Raw genomic sequence first — 26,009 nt, 5'->3', positions numbered from 1 at the left:
GACAGGAAGGAGCCAACCACGGGAAGAGCCAGGCGGGAAGAGGGTTCCAGGCAGAGCAAATAGCAAGTGCAGAGATACAAAGGTGGGGACAAGGACCGAGCTCGGAGAGCTGAGGAACAGAGAGGAGGCCCGGGAGGCTGCAGGGCAGTGAGGCGGGGCGCAGGAGGCGAGATCAGGAAGGTTGGGGTGCTGTCCCACTGGGAACCCTCGGTGCGCCCAGCAGGCCGCCGTGGTGCTAAAACAACAGGGGCCCTGGAGTCAGATGTGCCCCATCCGGACACCAAGGCTATGAGCCCCAGGCCTCGTGATTTCCAGTAGGTCACGTGACCCCCTCGGCCTCTGTGTTCTTGCCTGGGATATGGAACTAACAGTTCTGTCTTCCTCCCAGAGTCGCCGCGAGGACCGGTGAAGATCAGTGAGAGGCATCCCCGTCAGTAAGGATGAGCTGTCCCGCCCGCCACGGCCACTCACTCCCCCATAGATTCAGCCCATCAAAGTCAACGAGCGTTGATTGCACACCCACAACAAATATGGACAGTTCCAAGACTATGCCAAGGTTCCGGTCACCAAGTTCTACAAAGAGGGAGCACCTACAACAAACCCTGATCGAACAGCACACCACTGCCACAGCCACTACAGCACCAGGCGCGTGGCGGGTGCTCCAGGCACAGCTGCTGCTGCCTTTGTGGCCGTTCCCCGTGCACAGGGTCACCCTCCTTCCTACACGCCTGGCGCCGCCAGGCCTCGAGTGGGTTTCCTCTCCCACCACCTTGGCAGCAGGCCTGTCATTCCAGACACAACGGGGCAGCTCAGAACCAGCGTGGCTCTTGCACTGAGGTCACTGTTCCCTGCCCTGGTCCCCACACCTTTATCCTCCGTGTCCAGGGCAGACTGGGGGCCCAGGAGGCTGCCCTGTCATTACAAGGCCCTTCCCACCACATTCTGATGATCCAGAGGTCACCAGTAAATGAGATGGACAAAAAGCCCTGCCCTGCATTGTAACTAGCAATGCAGGAGAAAGATGATACATAAACAAGCAAATGACAGGCCCTGCCAGGTGGTGGAGATGCTATTAAAGAAAAGTACAATAGGACAAGAGGAGAGGGTGCAACAGGAATGGATGGTGATGAGGTGACAGCTGAGCAGACCTGAATCAAATGAGGGAACAAAGCACAAAGCCATCTGGGGGAAGAGTGTTCCAGACCACGGGAACAGCATGTACGAGGGCCCTGAGGAAGCAAGAAGGCAGCAAAGCACCATTGGTAGCCTGTGGTCCCTTCTGCCACCCTTCCCCTCTCCCGCCCCCTTCCTCCCGGGTTCTAGGACCACAGCCAGATTCTCCCATGATGCACCTGGGCAGTGTCCACATCATCCTTGGCCACTGGCCAAATGTCACGTTGCTACCACAGACCTGGAACCGAATACAAGGCTGGTGTGTCTGAGCCGCTCAACTTGCCAGCTGTGTGACCGTGGTATGTCACTTCAACGCTCTGAGCCCAGGTCCTCCTCTGGGAAGAGAGGCCTTTGTCCCCTACCTGGACGGGCTGGTAAGAGGATTGTGCGAGATGATGCCCTTGAGTGGCCCAGGAAAGTGCTCAGTGCATGTGAGTCATTCTGGATGTCACTACTGGTCCTTCAGAGCAGTCAGGGAGAGGGCCAGGCTGGCCAGAGGATGGGAAGTCTCTTTCGAGGAATCGTGTTGTACCCGCTCTCATCAAAGGTGCAGAGAGTGGCAAGGAACCTGCCCAAGGTCACACAGCACGGCAGGAGACTCTACCTCCAGCTCTGCACCCCTCTCCTGACCACCCTCCTCCACCCACTCGGACCCTGCAGGGGACATTACTAGTGTCCAGAGACTCCCGCTTCAGGCTGGGTGTCCTGACGCCCCTGCTTGCCCAGCCCCAAGCCCCCCACGGGAGCCTCCAGAAGCGTCGGGCCAGCGGCCTCAGGCTCGCGGGGACAGCCGGGCCCACGGTGCCCCCTGGTGGCCGTCGCTTCCACATGGTCGTGGTTTCCTGGCACCAGCAACTGCGAGTTTCCGGGCACAACCTTCGTGAGCACCTCACTTTACAGTTTGCAAGTGTCTTTCACATCCTGCTCACAGATCCAGGAAGACAGGAAGAAGGAAGTAAGAGAAAGGAGGGAAGGAAAAGCCCAAAACAGGAAAGAATTGAAAAGCAGAATCAGGCTGACAGACAGACATTGTGGGACAAAGAAAAATATAGAAAAGCTAAGAAAGAGGAGGGAAGAGAGACAAAAAATAATCAAGAGAGAAAGAAAAATGGGAAAATAGAGAAAAGGATAAAATATTCACGACGAGCCGGGCCCAGTCCAGGAGGCAGGTAGGGGCCGGCGTCGATTGTCCAAACAGCCCCAGCCCCTGCCAGGCTCCGTCCCGACTGTGGGCACCCGGAGCCAGCCCTGGGGTCTGAGCGGGGTGGCAGGACCGGGCGGGACTAGAGCCCGGGGAACCGCCACCCCGGCACTGCGCGGTCCCTGGCGCCACCTGCTGGACAGACAGGGCTCCGCGCTTCCCCCTTGGAAGTCAAATTTTGGGGCCCTGGGGGAGACCCCAGTACCCTGGCGATGCAGCCAGGAGAGGGTGACGGCTCCCTTTCTCAAAGGAGGAAACTGACGGCCTGAGAGAGAGGGAGACGCCCTGAGAGACGGTCACACGGGGAGTGCAGAAGGCTGCCAGCTCCGGGGCAGGCGAGGGTGCCTGGCTTCAGAGGTCAGTCCGGCCTGCGGGAACGAGCACAGGTGACGGTGCACAGTGGTCAGAGGTGCCAGCTTTGGCCACAAACACATGTGGCTTGTGTTCCGGCTCTGAGAATTGCGGTCCTTCGCTGTGACCGGGCATTCACTAACGCCCGGCACTAGGCTGGACGGGCACACCGCAGACAGGCGGACGCGGTTCCTGCTCTCAAGGCGCTCTTCCTGGTGGGGGAGGGGGGTAGTAAATACATGACTAAATTTAGATAAAGTCAGAGAGCGCCCAACACACCCCATCCCGCCGCTGGCTTCCCGAGTAGCCCCTGACAGTCCACGCCAAGGGACGGCGTCTCAGCGCCACCCAACAGCTGAAGAAACCAAAGTTCAGAGGAATCCCGGTGCCCAGCTCCCTGCCCTCGTCCTGCACGGGCGCAGGCTCTGAGAGACCCACCTGCCGCAGGGCCGCACCTGTCCCTTGATTCTCCACTGCCCGGCGCAGCAACTCCTGGTCACCAGGTCCCAACTCGGCAGGCACGGCCATGGCAGCTCCAGAGCGAGGGCCTGCATGGTCGAGAGCAAGCGGGCCAGCCGCGTGGGCTGTGGGCCCTGGAGAGGTGTCTTGCCGGACGGTGGCAGCTGCCCCTCAGCTCCGGCTGGCGTGGGGCCAGGTAGGAACGTGGGTCAGTGTGACCAGAGCTCCTGATTTTCATGACAAACGAAAAATCAGACTTCAGAGGTGAATGTGCTGGTTTATAAACCAAATTTATTTTCTAAAAAAAACGACTGTATTAGGAAACGGGGGAGAGGGGGGAGCCACATCTATTTCCAAGTTTCAGCCCGGGGCCATCAGTCTGAGACGTCCTGTCTCATGTGAAAATGTCCTCTTGCTCTGAGCAGCCCTGCATGCTGGGTCTGGGACTGTGAGAAGCACATCTTGAGAGACAGGTGGGCCCGGCTCACTCTCTCCCACTTTGCAGGCGCAGCTGAGTCTGAGAAGGGGTGCGACTTGCTCAAGGCCACAGAGAGCACGCTTCTAGGCTCTGAGCCACAGCTGCCCCGACCACTACAGGAGAACTCACTTTCTCTTTGCTGGCCCCCAGGGCGGAGAACTGGCAGCGACTGGTGCTTCCTATAAAAGCTTCTGCCTGAAGGAAGATATCAAATCCTCTCTGTTGACCCCAAATATAGATTGAGTTAGCAGCTCTTCCCTGAGAGTCATGTTCCCTGGATCCAAACACTGGCCTTGGATAATTCTAAATAATCAATCCATCACTGTGCCTGAAATCCCAGCAGGACTCACTCTTGCCTGTTACAGTATTGAGTCTTTTGAAACCTGAGATGGAAAGACACCAGGATGCCTCTCCGGGAGGGATCCAAAGGGGGATTCAGAGAATGGGACCTGGAACAGGTCACTCTGGAAGGAACGGAGACTAAAGGAGAAGGGGCTCGGAGTGAAATGGCAGGGCTGAGTGGGGTGTCGTGGCTCAGGGGTCCTCAAGGTGGCTATGACCAATAGGAGGAGGCCACCCCAAAGGCAACTTTCATGGATCTCAGTGTCTTCCAAAGTGTGAATAATAGAGAAAAGGAACTCGGGGAGAGGGAAGGGGGTTGGTAGGCACAGGTCAGACACTGCAGCCAGGGCATGAGATGTCTTTGGCTGGGCAAATAGAGCCAGGCAGCTTCATAAAGATCACCCAGCCCGGACAGCTGGCAGCCGGGGACCCAGCCAACAGGTGAGGCCATAGATTGTTGGTTCTGATTGGTCCATTTAGCGTCTGTGCTGATTGGTCCATTTGTAGCCAGAATGAGTTCTGATTGGCCAGTAACCAAGACCAACCCCCCCTCATTGGGTATTTTGAATTTCATTGCTGCCCAGACCGCCATGGGCCCTGCAGGTTGGGGTGGAGGACCACAGGGTGGCATCCCTTGGACCTACCCTGACCCTCTGGCACATGTAAGACACCAAAGAGGGGGCAGGGAATTCTTGGAAAAATAGCAGTCACGTTTCCAGCCATCGTGATGAAAGGGGAGCTCAGAATCCAAAATCAAGTTGATCTGCAACCCAAAGCCCGTTATCTTCCTGGTATACCAGAGTTGCAAACCGGCTGCGTGGTCTCCGGTAGTTCTCACCAATCCCTGCCAGGGAAGCTGTATTGTCCCCATTATCGAGGGGGAAACTGAGGCACGGTGTGGTAACATCAAAGGCGTACGGGCCGCTGGTTCAAGGACCCTGACAGCAGAGACCAGAACTGCGCTCCTGGAGGTTTCCGAAGCACGAGTTCATCCCACCAGTGCCCCGGCCACACCCACCACCCATGCCACCCACCGCAGATCAAGCAGATTGCAGCCTCATTCTTTGTATTATAAACTGACTTTTAATAATAAAAAATCTATCATGAATTTCACGAGAAGAATCTGTACATTTAAAGTAAACCAGTGCACGAAGCCCTGGCCCTAGGGGCCCTTCTCCGTTTCCCACGACAGGCCAAAGCGGGTCCTCGTTTGTATCTGCCACAGGACACAGCGTCAAGGCCACCGCTTGCTATCCCGTATGCAGCGGCAAGAGAGGGAAGGTGGCCCCTGGGGGCTGAGGGGGCTGAGATGCTAGTGGGGCTTCAACCCCTTGGCCTTAAGTGCAGCAGGAACCCCGCACCCCGTCTCACCCACCGGACAGAACATCCCTCCCTTCTTCCTCGGTGAGGACATTTCCCGGCAGGCCCCCAGCAGCTGAGGGGTCCCTGAGCAGGTCCTTCCACCCACAAGGTGGGCAGGGTGGCTTCCTGCTCGGCGGCTGGCTGAGAAGTCCCCAATGCCCTGCTCTGAGAAGCCAACATCAAGAAAATAAGTTACAGAAGCCACCACCAGTGTGTCCCAGTGGCCCTTGTACCTGTGAGATGGCAACTCTGGGGTAGTTCAGTCCCCTCCAGCCCCTACCCTGGCCGACAGTCGTCAGTGACAAAGTTCTAACACGACCAACTGCTGGAGAACGAGGGTGGGCGGGAACAGGAATCACAGTCGATGCCTGTAACACCTTATGACCCTACTATTAAAAAAGAAGAAATACTGACATTTTTAAAATTTTCAATAATTTAGTTTTCTCTTCGTTTTTTTTTTAGTAGAACTGGGAAAAGTTGTCAATGCTACTTTATGTTGGTCCCTGTTAGACAATATACCTTTCTTTGAAATTTAAAATGTCAAATATATAATCACACAACTTTAGAAAAAAAAAAAAAATCTCGACAACACCAACAACAAAACATCCCAAAATAAACCAGAGATTTCACGCCATATAAATAAAAGTCGGAGCAATTCTCGCGCCCAGGGCTAATGGCTCCCGGGCCAGCGGCCGTGATGCGAGAAGCTGGTGTGGGTTTCGAGGGTCCTCTTGGCAGCAGGCGTGGCCCTGTCTCCATCTCTCCTGGCAGAGGCCCGGCTCTTCCGGGTCCACCAGGCAGGTTAGTACAGGGTTAGGGGTGAATCTGGAAGCTACGGGCAGGAGGAGGAGGAGGAGACACGTGTGGTCTCCTGGAATGTGGCTTAGAAGGAAACCAGGGGTTTCAAAAGTGCAGGTTGAGCCATCTCAAGGGAGCCGGGCCTGTGGGCTTCTAGCTGCGGCACCCGTCACTTTCTCGTGTCCTGGGGACTTGGAGGCAGGAGCCCAGGCCCTGGCGGCCCCGTCAGCCCTGTGGGTCTCCAGCACCCCTCTGGCTTCTGGCAGAAGGTGGAGCATGTGGCAGTCCAGGGCTGATGAGCCAGTTCGTCGAAGAGTGGGGGCCCAGGCTTGTCCTGGAGGGAGGCAGTGGAGGAACCTGGGCAGATCGTGGAGCAGGTGGCAGCAGACGCCTCGGGCCGTCTCCGGGAAGGCGGGCCCCGTGTCCTCCCAAATCCCAGCTCCAGAGGACACAGCCCCTCGTGGGGCATTTGGGTGTTCAGAGGTCCCCGTCCACCGGCGGCTGGCAGAGGCGGTAGAGGCTGGTGGGCAGAGGCAAAGTGCGTGAGCAGTGGCCTGGGCAGGCCATGGCCTACTGATGTTATTTCCACTTCTACGTGGACACGTAATCCGTGCCCAGAAAACAAAGCTCAATAGGGAGAAAAGGATGCAGAGTGAAAAATATTTATGCTGCCCACGTTCCTCCCCACAGCCAGCCTCTGCCCTCCCGAGACTGGCGAGGTGTCTGCACGTGCACACGCGTGTGTTCAGGTGTGTGTGCGGGCAGGTGCACTTTTCCACACTAGTAGTGGCCAGCTAGACACCGCACTCTGCCCCTTCCCTGGGGACCTGCATCCCCCCTGCATCACCGCATCTACCCTGGGGACCTCTGCGTGCAGCACTCGGGGGCTGCGCTGGGCCGACGCTGGGCTTCGTCGCCAAGCCAGGTGGGGCCGCTGCTGGGTTTCAAGCAGGAGAATCAATTGGGTCGGCCGTGGGGGGAGTGACAGTGTGGAGGCAGGGGGACCAAACAGGAGGCTGCCCTGGTGACAGGGGCAGGCAGGGGCACAACACAGCCCTGTGGTTAGAGTTCGGCCTTCAGGCGTAGACTGCCTGGGTTCAGCGTCCCAGCTCTGCCACTTACTAGCTGTGTGACCTTGGACAAGATACCTAACCTCTCTGTGTCCCCACCTGCTCACAGGGTGGTGATGTGGATTACGTGAGCACACAGAGGGGAAGAGACTGGAACGGTGCCGGGAGCAGTGTAAGTGCCACGAGAGTTCGCAGGACAGCCGCGTGCTCCACTGGCGAGACACACACGTGTGTGTGTGTGTGTATGTGTGTGTGCCCCAGGGTGGCACCCAGGGCAATGCCCTGGCCTGGACGACACGCTGTGATCACGCACGACACCATCACTGGGGAAGCTGCCCGAGGGGTTCAGGGGACTCTCTGTACCATCTTTACAATTCATGTGAGTCAGTTATTTCAAAATAAAAAGTAATTTAAACCTTGTGGGAGATGTTGGTGGCAAAGCAGGGCAGTGGGGAGGGAGAGAGGAGACAGACCAGAGCGAGTTAGTGTTCCTGAAGGGGCTGCACGTGGCACCGGAGGGAGGGTTTATGACAACTCGGGGGGACGGCGGGGCAGGAGGACGAGGGAGCGGACTCCTCGTTCCAAAGACTGAGGATGGAGATGTTACCGCAAATCCCTCATCAGACGGGGCCGGGCTTCCTTGGCTAAAAGGTTAGCTGAAGCTGATCAGTTAGAATCGGAGCGTTCTCCATTTTGCCTAAGGTTAAAGGTTGCCGCTCGGGGCTCAGGGCTGGGACGGCACAGGCTGGGGGGCAAGTGGAGGGACAAAATGGCACTTGGGGACCTCGCCTCATCTTCCCAGCCAGGTGGGAGCTCCTTTGGGAGGTGACGGATGGAGTTATAGTTCTTGCTCCCCAAAATGGGGACTGAGAGGGGAACCCCATCTGAGCACCAGGGGGTCAGCCTGGAGTAAGGCCGGGAGTCTGGCGCCAAACCCGGGCCCTGGTCCTGGCTTCTGGGAGCGCAGGGGACGATGGGCAGGGCAGCCACTCACCGCGGTGCGCCCTGTGGCATCTGATCCTTGACTCGCAGGTTTTTGGCCAGAATCTCCACCCTGGGGCCCTGGAAAGAAGGAGCCATCAGGCCTGGGAGCCCTGCAAGGCGTCCAGGCACAGGGGGAACACGATGGGGGGAGGGGAGTGTGCAAATGAGAAGCCCTAGAAGCTGAAATCCAGGGCCCCCGCCAGACAGGGAGAAGGTCCAGTCTGGGGCTGAGCGCCGCGGTCCCCGGGGCCCAGGACGAGGACGGGCCGCCTCACCTGCTTGCGCATGATGTCCGTGGCCTGCATGATGCACTTGGGCAGCAGCCCGTGGCTCCGCGCCAAGACGGCCGCCTGCTCCAGGGAGACGCTCAGGGTGCTCCTGTGGCGGGGCCAGAGAGTGGGTGAGACGTGGTGGGGCCGACTTCCTGTGCCCCACGGCCTCCCGGACCCTCCCCATCTCATGGCCTCGCCTCCTCCAGCTGTCTGTCTCCCGGGCAGCGACAGCCCTCCTCTCCCCGTGGCCAGTGGACCAGCTGCCTCAGCCCCTCCTCCTCCTCCAGGAAGCCACCACCCTTCACTCCCAGGCTGTTCGTGCCTCCCTGTCTGCCCCCGTCACACACAGCGCCACCTGCAGGGGCTCTGCTGAGTCCTCTGGGACATTCCCAGGGCCTGGTTGGGAGGAGGCCCCGTACACATGTGCTGAGCAAGCGAACAGGGAGACTGCCCGGATGCCTCGCGGCTCGGCGGCAGGGGTTGAGATGGACACAATGACACCAGGGTTCATCCCTCGCTGGGTCCCCGAACTGTTCTAGAACATGGCTCCATAGCCAGACCTCCTGGATTCAAATCCCCTCCTTCCACATAATCACTCTGTGACCCCAGAAAGATGCGCTAATCCAGTTTCCCTAACTATAAAACAGGGACCGTAACAGTGCACGGCTGGCATCGTGGGCCAGACGGGGCTGCCCAGCGCACAGTAGGACGTCAGCAGCGGTACCTCCCTCCCCCCGGCTGTGACAACCAAAAATGTCTCCAGACATCGCCAAATGCCCCTGGGGAGCAAAATCACCCTGGCTGAGAACCCCTAAAATAGGCCCTACCGCACGGGCTCCCTCAAAGGGGGAAAGGGCTAATTCGCAAGGGACATATAAAACCCAGGCACAGTGAGCACCCGCTAGGTGAGGCGTCTACTCAACAAACGTTTCTCGAGCACCTGCTGTGTGCAGGCCCCACGCTGGGTGTGGGAAACAGCGGAGAGCAGGCCAGGCCCCTGCCCTCCCAGAGCCGGCCCTGCACTGGGGGGCACAGAGAAGAAACGAACCCCCAAACGTAGGCCGTGTGTGGGTGGTGAGGGCTGCGAGGAAGGAGGGAGGGAGCGTGCGGGTGGGCAGAGGGTGCAGGTTCGAATAGGGAGGTCAGGGAAGGCCTCGCAGAGAAGGTGACATCTTCCTCCCTGGACAAGCAGTGGGGGCGAAGGACAGAGGTAGGAGCGTGTCCTGTGAGGCCCAGAGGCCGGTTCTGCCTCATAAAGACGAGCAGTTGTTACTGTTCACGTTGAAGGAAGGTTCCAGCAGAAGCACCTGCGCAACTCTGCCATCCACACTAACAGCGGGCTCAGGGAAGCAGGCAGCTCCACGGCCCTCCTGGGCCACCTGCTACTGCCGTCCCATGTCACAGACAGACAAACTGAGGTCCAGAGAGAGCCGAGGCTTTGTCTGGGCTCCACTGGCAGTGGCAGCACCAGGATTCGAACGCAGCCATCCTGCCTCCTTGCTCTGGGCCCCCCAGACCGCCCCGCGCCCTTGGCTCAGCGGTCAGCCAGCTCACCTCTGCATGCCCGTGCCGCACATGGCGATCTGGCAAGCCCCCAGGCGGTAGCAGAGCTCCGAGGAGATGGGGATGAGGCCGGCGCCCAGGCTGCCCCCAGCCCCCGGCTTGGGGTGGACGAAGGACTTCATGAGGCGGCAGAGCTCGTCCAGGGCGTTGATGGGGCGTATCAGCTGCAAGGTGACCACACGCGCTGGAGGGGCAGGGGCGCCCCACCGCCCCCTCCCGCCCTTCCTCCCCCATCGCCTCCTGCTAGTCCAGCTCTCTTACTGCAGCTGCCTCCCAGCTCACCTCCCCGGGGTTTATAATCCAATCCGGCCTTCTCCAAACCCTGCTCAAGAACCACCTGTGGCTCCCTACTGCCCTACAAGCCGGCATTCAGCGTTCACTATATATTTCACGTCTAACCTTACAACCTAATTCTTTTCCCCTGCCCAGTGTGTCCCCAGCTAAGCCTAAACCAAGTACCCTCTCCTGTCCTCTCAGACCCATCGTGACCAGCTCAAGCGGCCCCTGGCCACGAAGAGCCTCGCTCTCCCGCAGCTCTCCTCATCCACCCACGTGGAGGTACAGATGGCGGTCCACTAACTTTCTGTGCCATGGTGACGTCTGTCAGCCGGTCTGAAAACTCCCAAGGGGCTGTGCCCACCACTTCTCCCCGAGCCCCCAGCCCCGAGGCCAGCACCCGAAACCAGCATGAGATTCAGGCCTGCCTGAGCCTGGGAAGCCGGGAGCAGAGACAGCTGCATCTGGCTGCGGCGCAGGGAGCTCCAGCCGCAGATGAGCCGGCGGGAGGCCCTGAAGGGCAGCTGCTGCCGGCTCAGGCCACATGCACGCTGGGGCCGTGGGCCCCGACAGCCAGGGCTCTGCATTCCTCAAGAAAAGCTGGAAGCCTCCATTTTTATGGGAAATCTTTTGACTTCTCAATGTTGGCAACAAATTCAAAACAAAGGAAAAGAGCACTGCTCGGGCCACAGCTGGCGCCGGGTCCACTACTGTGCCCTGTGCGGCTCCAGCCTGGAGAACGCTGTGCTTAACACGGGGTGGGAGCGGCACAGGTGAAAAGAAATCATCCTGGAATTCCGAGGACCGGAGGGAGCTATCCCAGGAGACTTCCTGGAGGAGGGACTGCAGGGGCCTCAGGGGTTTCTGGGCCAGGGTTCTGGCTGGGGCTGTTGGCCGAGTCCTGAGCCGAGAGCCCGCACCCTAACAAGCTTCCTGGGCGGGAGAGAGGGCAGGCTGGGCACACCTGGTCTATCTTCACCGCCGTGGTGCTGGCATCCGTGGGCAGATTAGACCGTTCCAGGTAAAAGGCCCTGTGAGAGAAAGATGGGGCTAAGGGTGGGACCCCTGTGCCTCCCCTCCTCCCCGCCCTCCCTCGCCTGGGTGACAACTGCACCACGGCGCTCTGCCCCTCCCCCTCGGACTCAGAAATAAATCCCTAAGAATGCCCTGAGGCTGCCCACGCCCACAGGAGCCTGTGCCTCCAATAGCCCCCCTCCCCAAGCAAGAAGGGGCCTCCCAGGCACTCAGATGTCCCCTGCCCCTAACTGCCAACCAGAGCAGCTCCTCCCCCTCCCCCCAATCATCCTGCCTCAGTTCTCTTCTGAGTGCCTTGCGTGGTCTGTGTTTACTGGTTTGATGTTCGCCTCCCCTTCTAGAAACAGGTTCGACAAACTTTTTCTATAAAGGGCCAAACAGTAAATATCTTAGGCTTTGTGAACTGGAGTGTCTCTATGGCAACACTGTTCAACTCTGCTGTCACAGCACAAAAGCAGCCACAGATGACACCTAAGCGTGGCTGCGTGCGAGTACAACTTTATTTAGAAAACAGGGGAGGGCCAGTGTTGACAAGCCCTGCTCCGGACACACGGCCCGGAAGAACAGGACTTTGCTCTGCTGCGCCCCAGCACACGCCAAGAGCAGGGCCTGGTCCACAGGCCCTGGTCTCAATTAACACGTGCTGAATGAACGCAGGGATGAGTGAATGATCACAGAGGCAATACTTAAAATAGTCTGCATATGGCACAGAAGAGATGGAAAGCACTGACCAAGCCAAACAGATGCCATTTTTCAAATAACTGGACTGGATGTTTTCTCTGGCAAATGAGTGACAACATCTCTCTCCCATTTCCAAATGGCAGAATCCGGCCCGGGAGGACGAAGGCCTCGCTCACACCTCGCCTCCTGGGCTCCTGGTTCTCAGCCTGCCTTTGTCGCAGGGGAGGTGGCGAGGCAGAAGGCGGGAAGGGCGAGGGCAGCCGCAGCCGGAACTGCAGAGCCTACAGCTCTCTCCCTGGACCTGTGCTGCCTCCTGGCGAGGCCTGGCCCTGCCCTGCCTGCTTCCCCTGGGGTGGGGCTCTCCTGAGCACGGCCAAGGCCCACACCCCTCACTCACAGGCCCACGAATCCCAGGGCCCCGGCGCCAGCTCCCACCCCCACGCAGAATGGACCGGGCAGCTCCCTCCTCAGGAAGGACCCGCTTTGAAGCTCAGCCACTGCCTGGCTGTGCAACCTTGGCCATGTGTGTATGCTCTCTGGGCCTCAGTTTCCTTATCTGTAAAGTGGGTTAGAACTGCCTACCATGCAAACTGCTGTGGGAACCTCACGCAGGCAAAAGGCCTGCCACACAGCAGGCACTCGAGAAAGGGCATGTGGCTCACTCCCCACGCCAGGTGCCCGTCTGCAGCTTACACGCTAACGCCCAAGTCCTTTGGAGGTTTCCTGACTCCCACCCGCCACGTGGGCCCAGGCAGACACCTGAGCTTGCGGTAGTACTGCTGCACTTTCTCCAGCGAATTCGCATTGATCTCCTGCTGCAAATCTTCTGCGGCCTGGCTGCCTGGAGGAGGGGGCCCCTCCACATTCTCCAGGGCTGTGAGAGGGACATAGGCAGAGGAAGGTGGTCAGGCCCTGGTGTGCTTGGTGGCCTGGGCCCGCCCCCCAAGGCCCCCACCCAGATGCCCAAAGCCCACCTTTCGTGAAGAGCACCGTGTGCAGCCTCAGGCTGGCCCCGCCCTCCAGGCGGGAGGGCAGCTTGGAGAAGTGGTAGCTGTCGAGGTAGAAGATGACCTTCAGCGCCTGCCGGCTGCCCTCAATGTGGTAGAAGATGTTGGTGTCTGCGGGAAGGCAAGGGGGCCGGGGGCTCACCACTGAGGCCGGGCAGGGGCCCTGGCGCAGCCAGAACAGCTCAGGGACCCCCTGCCCCTGCTCCAGAGCGGCATCCTGGGGCCTCCCTGTCCTCCCCACCCCAGAGGGTTAGCCTCAGACCTCCCTGCCTGCCCATGCTCCAGGGGTAGCCTCAGACAAGCCTGTCCTTCCTCACTCTGACGCCTCCCTTTGCCCACTTCAACAGCTCCTGGTCTCTGAGCTTCAGAACCACGCGGAGCGCTGGTGGACTCCAGGGGTTCTCCTCTGTAACCAATGCCCAGGGACTGCTGGTGCAGGCCACACATGGGGAACCGCTGCTCCAGAGCAAAACCCACTGGTGCTCAGCCCTGCCGCACGTCCAAGTCCCCTGGAGAGCTGTCCTCAGCCCCCAGTGCCCAGGCCACCCCACAGACTGACCACAATCACTAGGCCCAGGGGCACCGGGAGCTCTGAAGAGCTGCCCACATGACTCAGTGTGCAACCGGGGCTGAGACCCACGGGGCTGGACTGTGAGCTCCGGGAGGGCAGGGACTACGGCCGAATCTCTCTCCACTGCGGCCCCAGAACCTAAAACTGCCTGACACATACTACACACTCATAGTTATGGGTGTGTAGACCGAAGGATGGGTGGGTGGGTGCATGGATGAAAGGGTGGGCAGGTGGAAGGATGGGAAGAAAGAAGGAAGAGTCTTAATTAATTATTGTATAAGCCCTTAAAAAATCTTAACAAGTCCCTCCCCGCCCCAAACAAGGACATCTCCAGAGAATTTTAATAGGAATTGGGTACTGCTTGTCATTCTTAATTAAGAGCTATTAGAGACAGCTGGGCCTCTTTTTCCATGCATGCCCAAAGTTCAGCTTTGAGACTCACGTTGTGGACATGAGGTTTAACAGCATTGGGTGCCGGGCCACTGGGTGCTGGCCTAGAGTCAAGGGAAGGACAGGCGGACCCCAGAGCAGTCCCTGTTACCCCAGAACCCCAATTCCCACGGTGGGAGTGGAAAGAATCACTCACTAGCCACGTAGTTCTCATCCAGCTGCTTAAAGGAGAAGGTGACATTGTCCAGCTCCGACAGGGTCACCCAGATGTCCTCCAGCATGGTCCGTTCCTCCTTCTGCAGGAAGAAGACGGGGTGGGGGAGTCTCAGATGAATCTCCTGCCCTACGGTTTCACTTCCAGGCGCTGGGCTTCAACTCAAGTCAATACACCAGACTGGGGGCTGCCAGGTCCTCGTGTGAGTCCCCAGCACCCTCCCATCTCACCCCCCAAGGAGCCTTCCGGAAACCAGGTGCGAGCTATCTCCCGCCAGGCAGGCGCCGTGTGCAGCCGCCGCCAGCAGGGGGCGCTCCAGGCCCGCATGTCCCCGCAGCCCGCAGGTGGGGCCTCCAGAGTTCCCTCAAACAGTACCAGGGACACTCGGGGCCACGTAGGATACTGAGCAGCATCCCTGGCCTCTACCCCCCCCCCACCTCAGTTGTCACAGCCAAAAATGACTCCAGACATTGCCGAATGTCCCCTAGGGGATAAAAACCGCCCTTGGTTGAGAACCGCTCATCTGGACCATTTATTTCCCTTCTCTGCCCATGTTGTCTCCTCCCGCTAGGATACCAGATCCCGGGGCACAGGGACTCTGCTGTCCACTGCGGGATGCCCAGTGCCCCCAGAGCGGCACACAGCAGGTGCTCACAAATAGCCGACTAGTGGTGAGCCTGCAGGGCAGCAGCGGCGGGTGGGCCAGCAGCAGGGGTCCCCAGCCCTCCCGCCCTCCTCACTCACCACAGTGGCCGGCGAGAGCAGCGACTGCCAGTGCAGCAGGACGCCCGTGGCCGCCACCTGCTCCAGCCACTTGCGGCTGGCGTCGCGGCTGCTCTCCTCGTACTCGCCGTTGTTGTTGTAGCGGTAGCTGAGGGCCGCCAGCAGCTGCTCGGAGAAGGTGCACACGGCAGCCACCAGGGCCTGGCAGAAGATGGCGTCCCTGCGCAGCTGCAGCTCCGTGTCTGGGGGCAGAGGCGGCTCAGTGGCGGGGTGCTCCTGTGCCGTCCGCTGGCCCGCACCCCAAACCCTAGGCCTGGGGCCTCGCCGTGGGCCCCCCACCAAAGGGGCTGACTTGAGGCCAAAAATTAATCCCAGCTGCCAAAAGCCAATGCCACAAAAATCAATCCTCCTAAAGCGAGCCCATCTGCCAAAAAACTCACTTCGCTCAGTGACCCATCTGCCTGCTGAAAAACAACTTGCGATTTTCCCTAAGGCTTTCCCAAAACCCTGTGTCCTCAGCTGTTTCTCCACGTGTAACGGGATTTCTTGGCCGTGGCCAGCTGAACGCCAGTGATGATGCCAAGCTCTTCTGCCAAGCGCCACGTTTTAAGAAATGTAGCTTACCACTCTGGGTTTTAGAACTAAGCTTTCCTCCTGCCCACACCTCTCCTCTTGCCCCTGGTCCTTGACCTTGAGCAGAAATGGTCTGCAGAAATGGCCAATTTCAGGCAATTGGTCTTTCAGACTCTCAATCTTCAGAAGGAATTATTTTCAACTGGCTTCTGGCCAACAGGGTTTTAGTGACCAATTTTGACCTAGATCCTATTGTAGCTCCCTCTTGAGAATTTCTAGAAAGAAGGGGGGACAGACAAGGTCCCTAAGACACCTCAGCCCACCTTCCCCTGTTCCTCTTCCCCATGTGCTGGGTAGGAAGTCTCCAGGCTGGGGCTGAGGGCTCTAATGGCAAAAAGCCTCTCTATCCCCTGTCCTGGTCAGTATCCACCCAAGCCTGGAAGGTGGTAAAGACAGGGCTCCGGGCTCCAGAGCCCTGGGACCCGCCCCTTGGACACAAGAGAAAGAAGCAAGGTTCAAGTAGATCTTGGAGGGGCTACAGGCCAAAGTGTTGTTCCCACTGTCCAGACCCTACAGACCAGGGACCCTCAAACCTGGCTGGTAGAAGGGGCCTCCGCCAGGCTGTGGGAGCAGCACCCACTGCCAGGACGGCCTCTCCTGGATACACCTGGCTGTGCACCTCACGTGCCTTCAAGCCCTCACCTGTGCATTTCAGCAAGGCCAGGAGTAGCTGGTTCTTCCCATCTGGAAGGAGAAGGGGCAGAGACAGGTGGATGGGCTGGGAGGAGTTAGCAGAAGTGAGAGCAGAGAGCTGCCCCCAGCCCAGGGGCTCTGACCCGTCACAGCGAAGCCCTGGGTAGGGAAGTTATGCTCAAGAAGCTTTTCCTGAATGTTGAGTGAACTCCCGAAACCCTGTACATGCAGGGAATGAACCCCAGCTGTCAGACTTACCTGTTTACATGCACACAGCAGACAGAGACTAAACCAGCCCTTTAACCCCTGGGCCACAGCCCCTGCCCTACACCCTGCACACACGTGTGGGCACACACTCACATGCACACACACAAACAGGTACACGTGCACTCACAGACACACTCATATGTCAACAGACACACATGCAGGCACGCCACACACAGGCAGACACACACTCATACATAGCCTCACATGTATGCGCATTCCAGACAGTCACTGCCCCACACATGCAGAAAAAGCTCATTTCTGCCAGAGAAAAAGGTCTCTTTACTTTAAAAAGATGCTCTTGGGCCCAGAAAGAGCTTAAAAGAAAAATCTGAAAGGCCTTTGAATTTAGCCTCTCAAGGTACTTTCTTCCCTAGAGAGACACGTCAGACTCAGGGCTAGGCATGGGCTGATGACAGCAGCTGCTGAGCCTGGACTGCTGGGGACCCACTGTGTGCTGGCCAGGCTGAGACCCACTGTGCCCAAGCAGTGAACTAAGTGCTCAATCTGTACTGACTCATTTAATCCTCACAACAACATGTGAGGGAGGTAGCCCTGTGAGCCCATTGTACATATGAATAAACTAAGGCCCAGGGAAGGCAAGGAATTTGCCAAGGTCCCACAGCCAATAGGTGGGTGGGCTGGGACTCAAGCCCTGGCGATCCGGCTCCAGAGTCCACACTCTTAACTAATTGTAGTTGGGGAAAACAGGCCAGCTCAGGCCAGCAGAGACTTGAAACTCAGAGGCCACTGTCTCCGGAGGAACGGCCGGAGCCCTTGTACTTGCTCTCCTGGCCTAAGGTCCCCCTGGCCTGGATCCTTCTAACCCGGGAGTCTCAGATCAGATGCCGGCAAGGGCCAGGCAGGTGACGGCAGACGCACGGAGGACCGAGGTGAATTGGAAAGCACCCCTGGATCTGTAGAGAGCAGCTGCCACTCATCGCCAGCAGAGTGGGGATACGGGACTGTGGGCCTGGTGCCACCAGATCTTCTGGTTGGCCAAGAGTAGCCAGAAATCTAGATTTTTATGTGATATCTCTCAGTGTAAACACTAGCAGTAGATTCATATTTTTTAATGCTGCAGCATCAAAACCTATCTGTAGGCCCAAATGTGGTCAGTAGACTGGCCAGCTTGTGACCCTGATGATACCGAGGCTGCGCAGGACAGATGCTTGGCTGAGAAGGGCACCGCTCCTCTTGTCCCTTCCCTGGGCATGGAGAGACATGGGACACAGAGCGGGACCCATTCCTGAACCCTCCACATTCCACATGCAGAACCCAAGGCCACAGAACACCCCCCACATCCTCCCAGCCCTGACCTTCCACGTGTCTCTGGATGTTGTCCACCAGGGTCTTGATGGAGTTGGGGAGGTTCCAGGGGTCCTCCTGGATGCTGATCTGGATCAAGCTCCGGCCACGGATCGTACACTCTTCTTTCTGTTTGAACTCTGGGGCAGGGAAGTGGCGTGAGGGCCAGGGAAGGGATGGAGGCAGCTTTGGAGAACGGTGGCACAAAGGCCTTTGTCCCATCAGATTCCAAAGCTCATAATCCTAGGTCAAGGGAGCCGGCAGGACTCCCAGGTGTCATCTGGTCCGTAAAGGGCAAACACGCCATGAGTGTGCTGCTACTTCATGGCACCGTGCCCATGGCAGACACCAGTAATCAGTCCTAGGACTCCTTCCTGCTGGTCTGAGGCCGGGACTTTGCACAGCTACAGCAAGCCAGCACAGACCCCACAGGTCAGTCCCGGCTTTCTCTTCTCCCAAGCCTGGTGCCGAGCCACAGAAGGATGCTCAGGTGCTACCTCCTCACAGCCACAACCAATCGAGCCGGCACGTGAGTTGTGACCCAGTCTAGCCCTGTCCCTACACAGAGGAGGAAGCCCAGGCACAGAGTGGGAAAGTGACTTGCACAGAGTCACACAGCTGGGTAGTGACACAGCTCAGATTTGACTCTGGTCCCAGCAAGATGACTCAAAAGCTATGCAGACACTGGCCCCTGTTCCTTTGGCCTCTTCCCTGCTACAGTGCCCGAGTTTCTGAGATAGCTGTGGTTTTAACTCCTCCAGGTTTGTTGTTTCTACTTTCTGAGGTCCACCCCTGAGAGATGATTCTAAGACAGCAGGACGGGCAGTTCAGCTGGGGGTGCCCCAACTCCTTACCACTTCCTGCCCTTACTTAGGGGCAACTACCTGCCTGCATTCCTCCCCCCTACACTCTGAGAGCTCCTGAGGTCAGGGCAGTGTCAGAGTCATCTCAGGGTCCCCAGTGCCCAGCACAAGGCCTGCCAAAAGCTGGTTCTCAGGAATTACTTACTGGATGTATAGATGCATGGATGAGAAGGTGGGTGGATAGGCAGGTAGAGAGATGAGTGAATGGATGCTTGGTTGGATGGATGGATGGATGGATGGATGGATGGATGGATGGATGGATGGATGGGTGTGTGGAAAGATAAGTGGGTGGATGGATGGATAAGTGGGTGGATGGGTGGATGTATGGATGAGTAGGTGGGTGGATGGATGGATGGATGAGGGGGTGAATGGGTGGATGGACTGATTTGGCCCATGGGGACGAGCCCACAGCCATTCAGCAAGAGAGGGACAGAGCTGCACGTGCCAGGCGTCCTGCCCTGGTCCAGCACCCTTCCCTGTCACAGGCTGTCCTGTCTCCCTACGGACGCCGGAGCCTGCTCACCTTGCAAGCTGTGGTCCATGGGGAAATGCTTGGTCTCTTCGAAAGCTCTGCTCATCACTGGCCCCTTGAGGAGCGCGTTGATGGAGTCCACCTGGGCAGCAAGAGACTCTGGGTCAGCGTGGGCCTCGTGGCCCTCCGCATTGCAGGGACCTGTGACCCTCAGCCCCTGCTCCAGCCCCTGGGTCATAGGATCTCACCAGGGGGAACAGAAGGAACCAAAGGTCACACAGGGTGGGGCAAACGTCCCACCTGGTTAAAGAGATGCTCCAGGCAGCCGTGAAGCTTGTCCTGCTTGTCCGACGGGATCCGCATGTCACAGGGCAGCTCATCCCCTGCGGGACAGAGAAGCCACGGCCATCAGCCAGCCATGCCCCACCCCCATCTCCTAACCTTTCCCAGGAAGGCAACGCAGCCACAGAGCTCCAAACCCACGGGGTTCTGGAGTCTGAAGATGTGGGTCCTGTCTGCAAGTCACCAGGTAAATCACCTGACCTCTCCGAGCCTCGGTTTCTTCATCTACAAAATGAGCAATAGGCACTCAAGCATTACAAGACCGTAAGGCACAGGCATTGTGTCCATTCTGCAAATGAGGACACTGAGAAGCAGAGAGAAGGACCTGGACCCGAGGCTCCCGGTGCATCGCCCAGCCGGTTCTCGGTGAAATCGGCGGCCACACAGGCCGGCTCCTTCCCTGCACCTCCCTGGGACCGTGTCTGCGGTTGAGCATCTTACGTGATGAAACAGTTATCTAAAGTTCAATATCTTCCATTTTACTTACGTTTCTTTTTCTTCTGTTAAATTCAAGCATAATTAAACTTAAATTTTTAAGCACAAACTGCCTCTGGAAGGACACACAAGACAACAGTGACAGTGGGGACAGTGGTGACAGCCTGAGAACCAGGAGGCTGGAGCACGGGGCAGTGAGGAGACTTGTCCCCCACCATGCCCCCTTCGTGCCTTTTGCATCATGAAGCCTGTGAGCACACGACCCACTCAAAATGAATGTTTTTAGAAGTCTGAAGTGAATAAGATTAAAAAACAAATTTTAGGCTTTCAGTAAAAGTTGCAAGTAGAGTATGATCTAATTTATAAACTGGTATTTGTGTCTGTCCTTCCAGCCATCCACCATCCACCCACGTGTCCATCTCACCGATGACAGCTCCAAATACAGGCCACGGTCATTTCTGAGGGAGATGGGGAGATTCTGATTTATTTTTATATACTACGTTTGAACCGTTCTGTGTCGTTTAGATTTTTGGTTTGGGCATGTGTCCTTTTTTATGGAAACCATCAGGTCATCCAGTTTAGTGTTGTCAGAGCGCTCAGCACAACCACACATCATGCGTGATCATACATGATCATACAGAATTGCATCATGCATGCCATTCTTTGTTCCATGTCCGTGACATTCTCAGAGAAAGCCAGCCCCATGAGGGCTGGGAGCTCTGTCCCATCCTCTGCTGTGTTCCCAGCGCTCAGCACACAACAGGTGCTCGATAAACATTTGCAGACTGGGTGGACAGAGGGCAGTAAAGTACAATACTGTGCAATACAATACAGAGCAACGTAATGTAAAGTGAAACAAAATAAAAGTAAAACACAATCTCGCCGAGGGCCACTTCCCAAAAGCACAAGCCACTCCACTCACCAGACCCCATCTCGTCGCTGCCCAGGTAGGAGCTGTTACTTCTCACGCTGGTGTAGGACAGGACCGAGTCCCGATTGCTGTTACACTCGCTGCAAAGGGGCCGAGAGAAAGGGCCAAATCACCCTCTGGTCCCAGCACAGGGAACCCACTTTCTAGAGTGTAGACAAAATCCCTGGGTCCTCAGGCGGACATCCAGCCTGGAGAAGGTACCAGGGGCCGACTACCAACACCAGAGCCAGGGAAGGCTGGCCTGACCTTTCCATGCCTGAGGGCGGGGAGACACTCCTAGGCTCTCGCACAGACGCACGGAGATGGCAGGAGGGCAGTGACCGTTCTCATTCAGGTGTCACTCTGTGCAGAGTCCCTGGACCCTCCCCGAACACATCCCTCCTCATGTGGGACAGCCGTGCTCTGGACACACCTGCACCCACCACGTGTGACCACGCGGCTCCGTGTGCAGTCTCCCCAGCCTGCAAACCTCAGGAGGACGGAGACTACATGTGATTCGCTGTGTCTCGAGATCTCAGAAGGGACAGGGACTCAAAAACCACATCCTGAAATTATCTTTTTTTTTGAGACAGAGACTCTCTCTGTCACCCCAGGCTAGAGTGCAGTGGTGTCAGCCTAGCTCATGGCAACCTCAAACTCCTGGGCTCACATGATCCTCCTGCCTCAGCCTCCCTGGGACTATGGCCGTACACCATGACACCCGGCTAATTTTTCTATTTTTAGTAGAGACGGGGTCTCACTCTTGCTCAGGCTGGTCTCAAACCTCTGAGCTCAAGAGATCCTCCTGCCACCCAGAGAGCTAGAATTACAGGCGTGCGTCACCACGCCCAGCCCTGAAATTCTTTCCTTCAACTTTTTGACAACTAAAGAAAAAATCAAAGGACCCAGAAAAAAGTAAGAATGAAAACCCAGAGAGATGGCAAAATCTTAGACTCCAGACAAGCCCTAGTGCCAGAACTCATCTTGGTACACAGACACCAAGAAAGCTGGAGGTGGCAGGCCAGTCCGCCCCCTTAAGACTGAAACAATATAACTCTGGAGGACTGGGGTGAAGGCCTGTCTTGCTAAATTTTATCAGTTTTGGTTTTTGCTCACAAACAACTGAAGCATCCTCTAAGATTCTACTGGGACTATAACGGTCACATGTATTAACATATATGGAACATATATTTATTTACTGTATGGTTTACCATGGGAAATTGAGTTTTAGTCTATTCAACTCACTAATTATTATAGGATCTCACTCCTCTTGTTATAATTAACCAGTAGAAGAACGATTCAGATCTTCTCAGGGTTAGGAGGGAAAACAGTGCTCTCCCTCCCTGGATCACATACAAACAGCGTTTGCTGCAGAAACCACGTGTCATGTAGAGTTTTAAAACACGCCACAGAGTCTTAAGCTTTCCTTTGACAGCATTTGTCGGCATGCGTGGAGTGACGTCAAAGCAGAACGGAGCATGTCCACATGGGGCGGGCCCCAAAACGTCAGCTTTGGGGCGGGGGAGCCTAGGGGGCACCCTGGGATGCTCTTGGGGTGCTCAGAGCTCTTGTGGCTCATCCTGGAGCCACACTGCTAGCAACAGCACCCCACTCCCACTGCATCCTGGGAAACGTCCCACTGATTCTGACTTTCCCACGGCCATGGCCTCAGCTGTCCCACTGCCCGCGGCCGCACCCACCTGTAGGAGTCGCGGTAGCTCATGGTGTCGTGGCCTGAGTCCTCCTGGTCCTCCTCGGACACCTTGAAGCACACTTTCTTCATGGCCCCGTGGTCAGCCCTGTCCATCTCACTCTCGTCGCCGACCAGCGGGGAGGAGGAGGCCTCCTCAGACAACGGCGGGTCACAGGGGCCCCCCGAGGTGGGCTCCGTGATGGTGGACAGCAGCCTGCAGGGAGCAAAGACCTTGAGGTCAGAGACACAGGCCAACCCTCTGTGTCCCTTCCCCGACGATCTCGCAGCGACTGCAGGTGCTTGGCACTGCCCCTCCTGGTGCGGGGCGGGGGTCAGGGGGTGTGAGGCGCGCAGGTTCTCATTTCACGGCCAAGCTACGCGAGGCTCCGGGGCGTGGAACACGAGCTGGGAAACTATCTCTAAAGGCCCCGAGAGCAAGCCTTCCCAGGTCGCACGGTCTCCGCATGACTCTGCCACTGCACCATGGATGACACGTAGGCAAATGGGCATGGCGTGTTCCAATAAGACTTGTTTAAAAAGCAGTAGGCTAGGTTTGGCCATGGGCCACAGCTGGTCAGTCCCTGGCGTACAGAGTAATGGTTAAGAGTAAGCTTTTGAAGCCAGACAGACCCCAGGTTCAAATCCTGATACTGCCGTTTCCTAGCTCAGAGACTATTTAAAGTCTATTTAAACTATTTAAAGCAAACTATTTAAAGTCTCTGAGACTCAGTTTCCTTATCTGTAAAGTGGGATAATATCACATGAAGCTTCTGTGAGGATTAAGGCAGTGAAAACACGTAAAGTGCTGAGAACGGTGTCTGGTGCCTTCTAAGCAGTCCATGAAACCCGGCTAAATGGAATCCTACCACGTCTCAGTCAGTGTCATGATTAGCCCATTTTCCAGATGAGGAAACCAAGGCTCAGAGAGGTTAAGTGACTTGCCCAAGGTTGCTCAGCTGCTAGGTAGCGAGGCCAGGACTGAAACCCAGAGCTCCAGGCTCCAGAGCCTATGTTTTCCTTTATCATCCACAAAAGCTGAGCGAGGACTGTGATGAAGCCCAGGTCCCCGGCAGCCAGTCCAACAACAGCGACACAGGGTCTACCTGTTTCCTCAATTTTCCCATCGCGTTTCCTTTCTCTGGAGTATTTAAAACAAGTCTAAGATAACACATAACTGCCCCCATACATGCTCCCGTACGTGTCTCTAATACCTAAGGGCTTTCTTTTGAACCAATGGTTCTCAACTGGGGGCACTTCTGTCCCCCAGGAAACACTCGGCCACGTCCAGAGACTCTGTCACTTGCCAGAGCTGAAGGGGGGCGTTGCCACTGGCTCGCGCAGGTAGAGGCCCGAGCTGCTCGCCGTCCTGCAGCGCACAGGACAGCCCCCGGCAGCGAGCGCTCTGCCCGCAGCGTCCACGGCGGCGAGGTGAGACGCCCCGTCTAAACAGAACCGCGCTGCTCCGACCGTGCCTGGCAAAGTTAGTCATTCCGGAACCATCCACCACCCAGCTGTCCAACACTGTCTCCTCACGGCTGGCGTGAGGCCACTACCCAGGTCCGGCCGCTGCCCGGCCGATGCGTCTCCCAAGCCCCCTTAATCCCGACAGACCCTCCTGCACCCCAGGGCCCCCTCCTGCCGTCATCACTGGCTGAGCAAACTGGGCCATCGTCACGTCGGCTCACCGCCCTCTGGACTTGGCCAAAGGCGTCTCTGAGGGGCCACTGAACCGTCCTCTGTCCCCACACCCCACGGCTGAGCGGGGTGCGTCTCTGCTGGCGGGAACACTCGGGGGCGGAGCTGCCTGCGTCCGGCTGCCTCACATCACGACGGACGCCGCGCCCACCGTCTCTGTCACGTAAAATTACGGAGTGACAGACAGCTTGGGCCTCCCTGGAGGTCACGCCTACGCCCACTGTTCCATCAGAGCAGCGGTTCTCCATCAGGGATGCTTTGCCCCCTGGCGTCGTGTGGCAATGTCTGAAGACATTAGTGGGGACCCCAATTGGGGGTGGGGACCGCAGTTGGGGGTGGGGGCGGCAACTGGGGGTGGGGGCACTACTGGCATCTGGCAGGCAGAGCAGAAAGACGCTGCTAAGTGGCCTATAAGGCACAGGACGGCCCCACCACAAGGATTCTCCCGCCCACAGCGGCAACAGAGCCGGGTGGAGAACGCCTGCCCAGCCTCCTCCGGACCCCGGGCCAGGGCTCGCCTGTTGATCTGGGTGACGTATTGCTTCATCTCCTTCAGGGCCACGTCCAGCTTGGTGAAGAGCTGCAGGTAGGCGTCCTGGATCTCACGGTCCTCCTGCTTGAGCAGGAAGCTCAGGCCCCGGTCCTCCTGGCCAAGGGCCCCGTTGGCTGGCCCAAAGACACTGTCACCGAGACCCTGGCCTTGGGCGTCTTCATCCACAGCAGGCAGGCACTTCCAGGACGGGGCAGCCATGGTGGTGATGCAGTGCTGGGTGTAGGACATGGGGTTCAGGTGGCCTACAGTGGAGGAAGGGAGAGCTCACTCGGAAACAGCCCCCAGACACCCAGTGCCCTTTGGGCAGAGGGGTACAAACCCATTTCAAGGATCCCAACAAATAAGACAATTTTCCCTTTTAAATACTCCTAATCCATTAGGTTACTGCAAGAAGAAAGTTTCAGTCTGGTGCTAATGTGCTTTAAACTACTGGGATTGTTTTCCTGCTGGGAGTGCAGATGTGATGGCTGGAACTCCAGCAGACATACCCTACCTCGAGGCAACCTGAAGGCCAGGCACCACCTCTAGAGAGATGGCACAGAAAAACAGAGGAGCCTGGCTCCCTGATGATCACGGAGCTGCACTGCAGCCTGGACTGCCGAGCTTCAGATGTCTTCTGTTCTAGTATCTGGGGTGCCAGATCTGAACACACTTTCTAACAGACACAGACAGGTACCTTGCTCCGGGTCAAGGCCGATGAGGGAGGGTTTGCGGCCAAAGCGGATGCTGAAGGACCTGCCAACCGAGGGGGTGGTCTTAGGGTAGGACACTTCCATGAGGTTGATGTGGCAATTGGTGGGGCAGAAGTCCAGGCCACACAGTGGATGGGGCTCCAGGGGTGCTTGTTTGAAGGGTGGGCTGACCCTGCTCTTCAGCTGGGCTGCAAACTGGGAAAGGTGGAGGACAGGGGTCATGAGTCAGAGGTCAAGGTCTGGAAATTCTGGCTCACCCCAGAACCCACTTTACCCTGGCCTAGGCCAGACATTCCGAAATTGGACAAAATGCCAACAGCTCCAAGTGGAGAAGTGCATTTCCCTGCACTTTCACTGGGCCCAGACTTCAGGGACAGCCTGGAGGAATGTGAGGCCTCTGAGAACTCATCTCACTCATTTTTCCATTTCGGCTGTGCCTGAGCTGTCCTTAAGACACCGTCTCTCCCATCCGTCAGATCATGAGGTTCAGGTCCCACAGCGATTGGGACCCGGCCAGGCAAGTGACCCAAGCCAAGCCAATCGAGGCCCCTCCAAGTTAATTTTTT

General features: G+C 57.4%; 1 protein-coding gene across 1 annotated transcript in view; it reads right to left on the bottom strand.

The window, feature by feature from the left end:
* Positions 1–5,064: 5,064 nt before the first annotated feature.
* Positions 5,065–26,009, bottom strand: part of PREX1 (phosphatidylinositol-3,4,5-trisphosphate dependent Rac exchange factor 1) — a 170,646-nt gene continuing 149,701 nt past the window's right edge. Inside the window, exons 24-40 of the mRNA XM_020282061.2 lie at positions 25,428–25,638; positions 24,717–24,993; positions 22,511–22,717; positions 20,823–20,911; positions 19,424–19,506; positions 19,175–19,265; positions 17,800–17,928; positions 16,226–16,267; positions 14,972–15,192; positions 14,210–14,309; positions 13,020–13,163; positions 12,805–12,919; positions 11,294–11,360; positions 10,045–10,217; positions 8,494–8,596; positions 8,229–8,296; positions 5,065–6,684 (exon numbers count right to left, since the gene is read on the bottom strand). Of these exons, the coding sequence (XP_020137650.2) occupies positions 6,642–6,684; positions 8,229–8,296; positions 8,494–8,596; positions 10,045–10,217; positions 11,294–11,360; positions 12,805–12,919; positions 13,020–13,163; positions 14,210–14,309; positions 14,972–15,192; positions 16,226–16,267; positions 17,800–17,928; positions 19,175–19,265; positions 19,424–19,506; positions 20,823–20,911; positions 22,511–22,717; positions 24,717–24,993; positions 25,428–25,638 (2,163 nt within the window). The 3' untranslated portion in view covers positions 5,065–6,641. The remainder of the gene's footprint in view (positions 6,685–8,228; positions 8,297–8,493; positions 8,597–10,044; positions 10,218–11,293; positions 11,361–12,804; positions 12,920–13,019; positions 13,164–14,209; positions 14,310–14,971; positions 15,193–16,225; positions 16,268–17,799; positions 17,929–19,174; positions 19,266–19,423; positions 19,507–20,822; positions 20,912–22,510; positions 22,718–24,716; positions 24,994–25,427; positions 25,639–26,009) is intronic.

This window comes from Microcebus murinus, chromosome 16 (genome assembly GCF_040939455.1).
Source record: "Microcebus murinus isolate Inina chromosome 16, M.murinus_Inina_mat1.0, whole genome shotgun sequence".
In the NCBI taxonomy this organism is placed as follows: domain Eukaryota; kingdom Metazoa; phylum Chordata; class Mammalia; order Primates; family Cheirogaleidae; genus Microcebus; species Microcebus murinus.
This window is presented reverse-complemented; position numbering and strand designations above follow the sequence as displayed.